A 12,114-nucleotide genomic window follows, 5' to 3' on the forward strand; every position below is an offset into this window, starting at 1 on the left:
GCATCTTCTGGGGCTGGGCTTATACTAGGAGAGCGCCTAGCAGCAGACATTGCAGAGAGGAAGGCTCCTGCTGCAGCAAGTTATCTTACTATCAGACGGAATTTTTTTGTGTTTCTCAGTTTTATTTATGCAAATTGCTTCTTCAGAGCGGAATGAGAGAAACATTACCTTTTAGATCTCAGTTTTATTTGTAGTTTGAGAGAAAATGTGACAAAACGAAGAAAAAGAAATGACAGAGAAAGTGCTGGGATTTTTAGTTCTTCATTTTTTTGCTCATTTTCTGCATATTGTATCATATGATGGTAAATCTCCCCTTTAATTCTGGATGTTTTCATATTGTCATAGATTCTGTTTCCAAATTATTTGGCAGAGGAAGGAAACAAAGTCGTCATTGTTTCTTCTTGTTGTGCAGCGTCCGTGATCGTCCGCTGGGAAACAAGATTATCCACGACGGTAATATCTGACAGTTTCCTTTCCTGTCCAGAAACCTCAGAGGTGAGTGCAGCAATCATAACTAAAGGCTTCTCCTCGCGCTGAGCAGATGCTCGCTCACGTCTCGGCGGGTTTCCGCCGCTCGCTCCAAGTAAATAATTTGTTTTTCAGAGTCTGTGCATTTAGGAAAAAATTATGTAAAAAATTTAAAAAAAAATAAAAGGGACTAAAATTTGGAGAAAAGTTTACAAATAAGAAGTTATAATTACATTGTGCCAATAGTCAAACTGCTACAAATACCTGACCTCCGGCTCAGTCCAAAAAACAAACCGATGAAAAGCGGGCGATATATCAATTTATAGCTAAATCTATCCAAATAAATAAATAAAAAGGTCCTGGAATTGCTGAAACACTTCTAGAAGCATGTGCCATTTTGATATTATTGATTATTATTGATTTGTATGTAATTGGATAGATTTAGCTATGTATCGATTTGTCGCTTGGAATAGTGGCAGCTTTTCACCTCCTTGTTTTTCCCACCATGTAATACCAAATTCTTAATCAATAAAGTTTGCATATATTTTATCACCATCACTGGCCAGGTAAAAGTTATCAGACCATCTCCAAGCAGCTGGATGTTCCTGTGACTACAGCTGCACATATTATCCAGAAATGTAAGCTCCATGGGACTGTAGCCGACCTCCCTGGACGTGGCCGCAGGAGGAACATTGATGACAAATCAAAGAGACGGATAATACGAATGGTAACAAAAGAGCCATAAAAACTACTAAACAGATTAAAGGTGAACTTCAAGCTCAAGGAACATCAGTGTCAGATCGCAGCATCATCGTTGTATGAGCCAAAGTGAACTTCATGGGAGACGACCAAGGAGGACACCATTGTTGAAAAACAAAATCATAACAAGCCAGACTGGAAAATGCCAAACTGCATGTTGACAAGCCACAAAGCTTCTGGGAGAATGTCCTATGGACAGATGAGATAAAAATGGAACTTTTTGGTAAGGCACTTCAGCTCTATGTTCACAGACGGACAAATGAAGCATATCAAGAAAAGAACACTGTCCCTACTGTGAAGCATGGAGGAGTGTTGTGAATTCTGTTATCGAACTCCCTCCTGTGGTCATGAATGGTACTTCGGCGAGTTCTGTCCATGGACTCTCTCTGGTGGCTGTGAGTGGAGCTGCTGCTTCTGAGGTTCCTTCCACAGGTGAAGTAGTTTATTCTTTGGCTGGCTGCTCTATTTAACTCCACTCAGATCGTTACTCCATGCCAGCTGTCAATGTTCTTGTACTGGTTCAGTTCGCTCTTGGATCTTTCTGGTGACCTGTCTACTCCAGCAGAAGCTAAGTCCCTGCTAGTTTATTATTTGTTCATTGTTTCCTTGTCCAGCTTGCTATCATGATTTTGCCTTGCTAGCTGGAAGCTCTGGGATGCATTGTGGCATCTCCGCACCGTGAGTCGGTGCGGAGGTCTTTTTGCACACTCTGCGTGGTCTTTTTGTAGTTTTTTGTGCTGACCGCAAAGATACCTTTCCTATCCTCAGTCTGTTTAGTAAGTCGGGCCTCCCTTTGCTAAAACCTGTTTCATTTCTGCGTTTGTGACTTTCATCTTAACTCACAGTCAATATTTGTGGGGGGCTGCCTTTTCCTTTGGGGAATTTCTCTGAGGCAAGGTAGGCTTTATTTTCTATCCTTAGGGCTAGTTAGTTCTTAGGCTGTGAAGAGGCGTCTAGGCAGAGTCAGGTACGATCCACGGCTATTTCTAGTTGTTGTGATAGGATTAAGGGTTGCGGTCAGCAGAGCTCCCACTTCCCAGAGCTTGTGTGAGCTGTGTGAGTTTAACCATCAGGTCATTCCGGGTGCTCCTAACCACCAGGTCCATAACAGAGGAGGCTCTGTTATGTTATGGGGCTGCTTTGCTGCATCTGGCACAGGGTGTTTAGAATCTGTGCAGGGTACAATGAAATCTCAAGACTATCAAGGGATTCTAGAGAGAAATGTGCTGCCCAGTGTCAGAAAGCTTGGTCTCAGTAGCAGGTCATGGGTCTTGGAACAGGATAATGACCCAAAACACACAGCTAAAAACACCCGAGAATGGCTAAGAGGAAAACATTGGACTATTCTGAAGTGGCCTTCTATGAGCCCTGACCTAAATCCTATTGAGCATCTTTGGAAAGAGCTGAAACAAGGCGTCTGGAAAAGGCAACCTTCAAACTCGAGACAATGGAGCAGTTTGCTCTTAAGGACTGGGCCAAAATACACCGAAAGGAGCAGAAGTGTCTGACTTTCATTTGTTCATTTTCATAGATCTTTTATTTATTATTACTTTTGTCAGATTCAAGTTATTTCTGTGACCATTGTGGGTTTCTCTATCATTAAACGAGGGGGACCAAAAATTTCAACCACGTCTGTATATGTTATGGTTGTTATGGCTACAAGGAGATCAGGAATACGGCTGCAAGGTCGCTTTTGAGAATTTTTGCAGACTGTTTTCTGAACACCTGAATGTAATTAAATCCAATTTCTGATATTGTAAATGAATCGTAATCTAATAATTACCAAATTATATCATCACAAAGTTCAATTAGTGTTTGAAGGAAAGTGAGTGAAGCTGGTCGGTAGCGGAGGGTGCAAGTATTTAATTTAGACGCCCACCACGCCCCACCTGGAACATCACTACCAGTTTTCAGATTTTAAAGGGGACATGTCAAAAGGTCAAAATTGTCCAGCATTTGCTTTTATTTTATCCCCTGATTATTCCATTTAAAAAAAAAAAAAAAAAAATTTAAATCCACCATACGGTTCCAGAAATATGGGCTCTTTATTTATTAAAGACTAGCTGAAGAGCCCGGCGTTGCCTGGGCATAGTAAATATCTGTGGTTAGTTATAGCACCTCACTTCTCTTATTTTCCCATCACTCCTCTCATTTTCCCAATCACATCTTTCATTTTCCCCCTTACATCTCTCATTTTCTCCCTCACACCTCTCATTTTCTCCCTCACTCCTCTCATTCCCCCCTAAACACTTGTCATTTCAACCTCACATCTGTCATTTTCTGATCACTCCACTATTTTTCCTGACTCCTCTCATTTTGCACTCACACCTTTTCATTTTCACCTCACACCTCTCATTTTCACCTCATCACCTCAGTATATACATGTTTGTCATCTCCCTTATATATAGTATACATCTGTATGTCATCTCCTGTATATAGTATATACCTGTATGTCATCTCCCCTGTATATAGTATATACCTGCTGTGTGTCATCTCCCCTATATATAGTATATACCTGAATGTCATCTCCTTCTATATATAGTATATACCTGTATGTCATCTCCTCCTGTATATAGTATATGCCTGTGTGTCATCTCCCCTGTATATAGTATATATCTGAGTGTCATCTCCTCCTGCATATAGTATATACCTGCATGTCATCTTCTATATATAGCATAAACCTGTATGTCATATCCTCCTGTATATAGTATATACCTGTATGTCATCTCCTCCTGTATATATATGTACCTATATGTCATCTCCTCCTCTATATAGTATATACCTGTGTGTCATCTCCCCTGTATATAGTATATACCTGTATGTCATCTCCTCCTGTATATAGTATGTACCTGTATGTCATCTCCTCTATATAGTATATACCTGTGTGTCATCTCTCCTGTATATAGTATATATCTGTGTGTCATCTCCCCTGTATATAGTATATACCTGTGTGTCATCTCCTTCTGTATTAGACCTCGTTCACACGTTATTTGCTCAGTATTTTTACCTCAGTATTTGTAAGATAAATTGGCAGCCTGATAAATCCCCAGCCAACAGGAAGCACTCCCCCTGGCAGTATATATTAGCTCACACATACACATAATAGACAGGTCATGTGACTGACAGCTGCCGTATTTCCTATATGGTGCAATTGTTGTAGTTTGTCTGCTTATTAATCAGATTTTTATTTTTGAAGGATAATACCAGACTTGTGTGTGTTTTAGGGCGAGTTTCGTTTGTCAAGTTGTGTGTGTTGAGTTGCGTGTGGCGACATGCATGTAGCGACTTTTGTGAGATGAGTTTTGTGTAGCAACATGCGTGTAGCAACTTTTTGTGTGTCGAGTTACATGTGACAGGTTAGTGTAGCAAGTTGTGTGCAGCAAGTTTTGCGCATGGCGAGTTTTGCGCGTTGCGAGTATTATGTGTGGTGCCTTTTGAGTATGTGAAAGTTTTGTGTGAGGCAACTTTTGCATGTGTTGCAACTTTTGTGCATGTGGCAATTTTTCCGCGTGTGCAAGTTTTGCGTGTGGCGAGTTTTTCATGAGGAGAATTTTGCACTTGTGGCGAGTTTTGCAAGAGCCTAGTTTTTGCATGTGGCGAGTTCTGCGCGTGGCGAGTTTTGAGTGGCGACTTTTGTGTTTTGACTTTTATGTGGCGAGGTTGGTGTATTTGTGGTGAAATGTGTGCTGAGGGTAATATGTGTTCAAGCACGTGGTAGTGTGTGGCGCATTTTGTGTGTGTTCATATCCCCGTGTGTGGTGAGTATCCCATGTCGAGGCCCCACCTTAGCAACTGTACGGTATATACTCTTTGGCGCCATCGCTCTCATTCTTTAAGTCCCCCTTGTTCACATCTGGCAGCTGTCAATTTGCCTCCAACACTTTTCCTTTCATTTTTTCCCATTATGTAGATAGGGGCAAAATTGTTTGGTGAATTGGAACGCGCGGGGTTAAAATTTCACCTCACAACGTAGCCTATGACGCTCTCGGGGTCCAGACGTGTGACTGTGCAAAATTTTGTTTCTGTAGCTGCGACGCCTCCAACACTTTTCCTTTCACTTTTTCCCCATTATGTAGATAGGGGCAAAATTTTTGGTGAATTGGAAAGCGCGGGGTTAAAATTTCACCTCACAACATAGCCTATGACGCTCTCGGGGTCCAGACGTGTGACTGTGCAAAATTTTGTTGCTGTAGCTGCGACGCTTCCAACACTTTTCCTTTCACTTTTTCCCCATTATGTAGATAGGGGCAAAATTTTTGGTGAATTGGAACGCGCGGGGTTAAAATTTCACCTCACAACGAAGCCTATGACGCTCTCGGGGTCCAGACGTGTGACTGTGCAAAATTTTGTGGCTGTAGCTTCGACGGTGCAGATGCCAATCCCGGACATACACACACACACACACACACACACACATTCAGCTTTATATATTAGATAGCCACATTCAGCTTCAGGATGCTCATATAGGGTCCAATCTCGTAGTAGTAAATGTTTAAAAATTGGAGTACCGGATTTCCTTTTTTTTAATGTTAATTTTTACGATTTTTCACAAGGGAGGCGTGGTTTACAGATTCCTCAGGGGCAGGTCTTTAGGCTAATCTGCATAACTTCCCTGTGAACCACGCCTTCTGCGGTAAAGACCATAAAAGGTATCAATAAATAAAAAAGGCCCATATCTCTAGAGTTTTATGGCAGATTTAAAAAAAAAAGACAAAAACTGAATACTCAGGGGAGCAGTTGGTATATAAGAAGAACAAATACTGGTTATTTTAGGGACAGGTTCTTTTTAAAGGGACACGTCAGGAAATTGACAACTTGATGATGTAACTTCTCCTATGATGTCATTATATGTAATGATACCAGGGGACCTATCAGTCTGTGTCAGTGATAATGCTTCCGATGACATCAGCAGTGGGGATGTTACCGGTTATGAAAACGCAAGTATAAACCCTTCCACCCCGAAGCCCGTTTTCACCTTCATGGCACTGTACGGATTAAGGACCTGATCGGAGAGATCTACACCCCCCATCTACTTACTACAATCCAAGATACACGCTGGCTTTGGGACTTGTGTTGTGGACAGTTACATGGGAGCTGTTGTCACGGCGTATGGAGGTGAAGATGAGGACATCCCTGTTGTCCTTGTACTTGACCACCAGCATATTGTCACTACATTGGTCTCTGCTTTCGCCCTTTCTCAGCAGTTGCCCAATTAGCAGCTGAGGGAGGCCTCTCTGATTTTTTTTGCAGGGTACCTCATGCAACTGTACCTTTTCCAGAGAGGGTGTCAGGATTCAGACCCAGCAGCCCCTGTGCACCAGGCGGCAGCGCTAACCCAAATAATTGTACCTGTGTAGTTTCTGTTTGTCTCCACCCTTAGTTCCTGATTGTTTCCACCCTGAGTTTCTGATTGGCTTCACCCTGATTGAACACCCTACTTAAATCTGGCATAGCACTCTCTTCCTTGCAAGATTATAGATTAGCTCTAAAATAAAGTTTGTATAAAAATACACTGACGTTCATTACACTAATGCCCTACCCATAAAGTTACTCAGCGCTAACTATTCTTTTTTGCAAAAGCAAAATGGACGTCACTAGCACTGCGACATACACTCCCCTAATGCACTAGCTAAGAAGTTACCCATCACAGGAGAGTAGAAGAGGCAGAAGAGTGCAGGAGGCAGGGGATCGCAGGAGGCAGGAGATTGCAGAAGGAGGCAGGAGAGTACAGGAGGAAGGAGAGTGCAGGAGGCAGGAGAGTAAAGGAGGCAGGAGATAACAGGAAGCAGGAGAGTGCAGGTGGCAGGAGATTGCAGGAGGAGGCAGGAGAGTACAGGAGGCAGGAGAGTACAGGAGGCAGGAGAGTACAGGAGGCAGAAGAGTGCAGGTGGCAGGAGATTGCAGGAGGAGGCAGGAGAGTACAAGAGGCAGGAGAGTACAGGAGGCAGGAGAGTACAGGAGGCAGAAGATTGCAGAAGGAGGCAGGAGAGTACAGGAGGAAGGAGAGTGCAGGAGGCAGGAGAGTACAGGAGGCAGGAGAGTACAGGAGGCAGGAGAGTACAGGAGGCAGAAGATTGCAGAAGGAGGCAGGAGAGTACAGGAGGAAGGAGAGTGCAGGAGGCAGGAGAGTACAGGAGGCAGGAGAGTACAGGAGGCAGGAGAGTACAGGAGGCAGGAGATTGCTGAAGGAGGCAGGAGAGTACAGGAGGAAGGAGACTGCAGGAGGCAGGAGATTGCAGGAGGAGGCAGGAGAGTGCAGGAGGAGGCAGGAGAGTGCAGGAGGCAGGAGAGTGCAGGAGGCAGGAGAGTGCAGGAGGATCGCGCTGGCCACCAATGATTTTCTCTTTCTGAGGTAGCTCAGAGGGGATATACAACTGTTCTGCATTCCAGCTCTGACGGAAAGGCTGTGTGCATAGCAGTTATCACTATTTTAGATTAACCCTCTTAGCGCTGATTGGTTGAACAATAGTTATTAGCCAATCAGTGCCAAAAGGGTTAATCAGCCCATGTGACCCCGAAGGTTTTTTTACAACTTTATTCTGACATCACTGTGATTGGCTGGTCAGAGTTGATGACGTGCAGGGATGACCCCGTATATGTACGTCGCCGTATTTGTACTTTGCTTTGCAGGAACGCACTTCCCGCTGCGCCGTACATATACGGTGCATGTCACAAAGAGGTTAAAAAAGTACAGCTAGAAAACAACCTATGAATGCTTTAATACCTAAACTCCTTTAAACCTAGTGGGATGATTAGTGGGACTGTTTATGAGTACACCCCCTTTGTCTGTAGGGCTGCCCTACATTCCCCCTGGGATCCTTGCAGAGCTGTTTACACCACGTCCTGCAGCAGAGCTGTGTCTGCCAGAGATAACCTCACCACCGACACTTATCATAACATGTTTTTCTTTCCCAGGAATCGTTGCCTAATTATATAAACCGCCCTATTTATTCTCCCTAAGGAAACGCCGTATTCTGCTTTGTGACTGCAGCATTTTACCCTGGACACTAAATTCATGGTCATTAATGGGAATTCAATGACAGCAACACAAAGGACAAAGCACAAAACGTATTAGTACGGGGACACTCGTATCTCCCAATGATTGCCCTGGTACTGATACGTTTTTTAAAATATAAAACAATAAAAAAAAAACATTTGAAATCAGTCTTCCATTTGTCCTTCTAAAAAGATATATATAAAAGTTATCATATTCACTAATATCGTATTTGTAAAGGTCCGATCTGTCAAAATCTAAAATTATTCAATCCATATCGCAAATGCTGGAATAAAAAAAAAAAACTTCCTTCCAAAGTTGCCCTTTTTTTCAGTCGTTGGTCCTCCGCCACAAAGTGATCAAAATGTTACATGTACCTAAAAAGGTAGGAGTAAAAATGACAGCTCAAGATGCAAAGAAAAAAGGTTTTATCAATGATATGAAGAATGATACTAAACATGGAGTGATGTGGCCCGGAATGTTAAGGAACGGTGCAGACGCGGCTTCTTACCGCTGTCACACGGAAACTTTTTCGTGCAGTCGGCTTCCTCAATGTTGCACAGTTTGGCGGGGACACAATCTCTGGACTCTGACAACTGTCCTGAGCAGCTCTGCCCTCCGAACTGAGAGGGGCGCTGCAGTGACCGAACCCGGAACTGGAAATATAAAGGTGCCGTGTCAATGTGCAAAATTTGAAAAAAAAAAACAAATCAGTAAGTGTGCAGTGTCTCTGTCTTCTCTGCGCAAATTGTCACTTCAGAGAGGAAAAGAACTTGAACTCTGTAACGCCACCTATTGGAAGTAGCGATCCTACAAGTCGATATCGACCCTTTAACGAGCCTTGCAATGTGACTTAGGATAAACACCAAATCAGAATCTCAATTTGCCGGGACGATGTTTCAGGGTATCGCCCCTCATTAGTGCAAAGTCTGAAATCTGATTTGGCTAGGTGAGAAACACTGCGTCTGCAAACTGAGATTCTGATTTGGCTTTTATCCTAAGTCATATTGCAAGGCTCGTTAAACTGTCGATATGGACTTGTAGAATCGCTGCTTCCAATAGGTGGCACTAGAGGACAATTTGCATATTTAATTTCCCAGAGGAGCATACAAGGCAATTAAGTCTCCTCATACTGACATGCCAGACCTGGCATGTCACTCTCCATAAGGCGAAACCTTACTCCTTCTGTCTTCTCTGACATCTCCTAATTCTTGTTGTCTTCTGTTTGCTTCCTAGTCTTTTTCTCACATTTGCCCATGATATATATATATATCCAAAGGATGATAAGTCTGGAGCAATTCATACACTATAGAGGTCGTTACCACCTTTAGGGCTCATCTCCACTTGTGAGGAAAACGGACGAGTGCAATCCGATAAAAAATCGGATTGCACTCGGACCAATGTTAATCAATAGGTGACATTCCATTTGCGATTTTTTTCCCAGCCGAAATCGGACTGAGAAAAATCTGTGTCGGCTGAGAAAAAAATCGCAGCATGCTGCGTATTGCTGAGATTCTCGGACGAGACTCGCCAATGCAAGTCAATGGGTGCGAGAAAAAAAACGCACAGCACTCGCACCATGCGAGTGCTGTCCGATTTTTACGCACCCCTGTCCTTAGAAAAGCCGGCAATTCAGCGCAGAGTACAGTAAAATCACACTGACATGTTAGATTAGAGTAGATATATACACATAGAATAGGTATATATACATATACAGTATATATGTCAGGGAGACACCTATATATATATATATATTTATATTTAATGCAGCGTGAGAGAGCTTTAAAGCTCGACAAGATATGAGACCTGGTTTACATACAGTAAACCATCTCATATCACCATTTTTTTTTGCATATTCCACACTACTAATGTCAGTAGTGTGTCTATGCAAAATTTGGGCGTTCTAGCTATTATATTTAAGGGTTAAATGGCGGAAAAAATTGGCGTGGGCTCCCCCAGAGTAGTAAAGCCAGTGACTGAGGGCAGATATTAATAGCCTGGAGAGGGTCCACGGTTATTGGCCCCCCCTGGCTACAAATATCTGCCCCCAGCCACCCCAGAAAAGGCACATCTGGAAGATGCGCCTATTCTGGCACTTGGCCACTCTCTTCCCATTCCCGTGTAGCGGTGGGATATGGGGTAATGAAGGGTTAATGCCACCTTGCTATTGTAAGGTGACATTAAGCCTAATTACGGTAATAATGGAGAGGCGTCAATTATGACACCTATCCATTATTAATCCAATTGAATGAAAGGGTTAAAAAAATACACACACACACATTATTAAAAATTATTTTAATGAAATAAAATCAAAGGTTGTTGTAATATTTTATTTAACGCCCAATCCAATCACTGAAGACCATCGTTCTGTAAAAGAAAAAACATAATAAACCAACAATATACTTACCTTCCGCAGATCTGTAAAGTCCAACGATGTAAATCCTTCTGAAGGGGTTAAAACATTTTGCAGCCAGGAGCTTTGCTAATGCAATGCTACTCCTCGCTGCAAAACCCCGGGGAATGAGGCTAAATATAGATCAATGAGCCTGGGAGCTTTCAAGGAAAGTTCACACGATCTATCAACAGCCAGCAGAGGGCGCCTCACCGCAAATGAAGCTAAATATAGATCCTTGACCTATATTTAGCCTCATTCCCCGGGGTTTTGCAGCAAGGAGCAGCCTGCATTAGCAAAGCTCCTGGCTGCAAAATGTTTTAACCCCTTCAGAAGGATTTACATTGTTGGACTTTACAGATCTGCGGAAGGTAAGTATATTGTTGGTTTATTATGTTTTTTCTTTTACAGAACGAGGGTCTTCAGTGATTGGATTGGGCGTTAAATAAAATATTACAACAACCTTTGATTTTATTTCATTAAAATAATTTTTAATAATGTGTGTGTGTGTGTGTGTGTTTTTTAACCCTTTCATTCAATTGGATTAATAATGGATAGGTGTCATAATTGACGCCTCTCCATTATTAATTAGGCTTAATGTCACCTTACAATAGCAAGGTGGCATTAACCCTTCATTACCCCATATCCCACTGCTACACGGGAATGGGAAGAGAGTGGCCAAGTGCCAGAATAGGCGCATCTTCTAGATGTGCCTTTTCTGGGGTGGCTGGGGGCAGGTATTTTTAGCCAGGGGGGGGGGGGGCAATAACCATGGACCGTCTCCAGGCTATTAATATCTGCCCCCAGTCACTGGCTTTACTACTCTGGCGGAGAAAATTGCGCGGGAGCCCACGCCAATTTTTTCCGCCATTTAACCCTTAAATATAATAGCTAGAACGCCCAAATTTTGCATAGACACACTACTGACATTAGTAGTGTGGAATATGCAAAAAAAATGGTGATATGAGATGGTTTACTGTATGTAAACCAGGTCTCATATCATGTCGGGTTTAGGAAGGAGAAAGCAAAAGCCGGTAATTGAATTACCAGCTTTAAAGCTATCTAGCGCTGCATTAAATATAAATATATATATATATATAGGTGTCTCCCTGACATACATATACAGGTCCTTCTCAAAAAATTAGCATATAGTGTTAAATTTCATTATTTACCATAATGTAATGATTACAATTAAACTTTCATATATTATAGATTCATTATCCACCAACTGAAATTTGTCAGGTCTTTTATTGTTTTAATACTGATGATTTTGGCATACAACTCCTGATAACCCAAAAAACCTGTCTCAATAAATTAGCATATTTTACCTATCCAATCAAATAAAAGTGTTTTTTAATAACAAACAAAAAACCCATCAAATAATAATGTTCAGTTATGCACTCAATACTTGGTCGGGAATCCTTTGGCAGAAATGACTGCTTCAATGCGGCGTGGCATGGAGGCAATCAGCCTGTGACACTGCTGAGATGTTATGGAGGCC

At 42.4% G+C, this 12,114-nt stretch overlaps 1 protein-coding gene across 3 annotated transcripts in view; it reads right to left on the minus strand.

Moving 5' to 3' along the window:
• Positions 1-12,114, minus strand: part of C6 (complement C6) — a 105,749-nt gene that overhangs the window by 50,037 nt on the left and 43,598 nt on the right. For all 3 annotated transcript variants that reach the window (XM_069745909.1, XM_069745908.1, XM_069745907.1), the window contains one exon: positions 8,733-8,877. In XM_069745909.1, coding sequence (XP_069602010.1) covers positions 8,733-8,877 — 145 coding nt within the window. The remainder of the gene's footprint in view (positions 1-8,732; positions 8,878-12,114) is intronic.

The sequence above is a fragment of the Ranitomeya imitator genome, chromosome 1, assembly GCF_032444005.1.
Source record: "Ranitomeya imitator isolate aRanImi1 chromosome 1, aRanImi1.pri, whole genome shotgun sequence".
In the NCBI taxonomy this organism is placed as follows: Eukaryota; Metazoa; Chordata; class Amphibia; order Anura; family Dendrobatidae; genus Ranitomeya; species Ranitomeya imitator.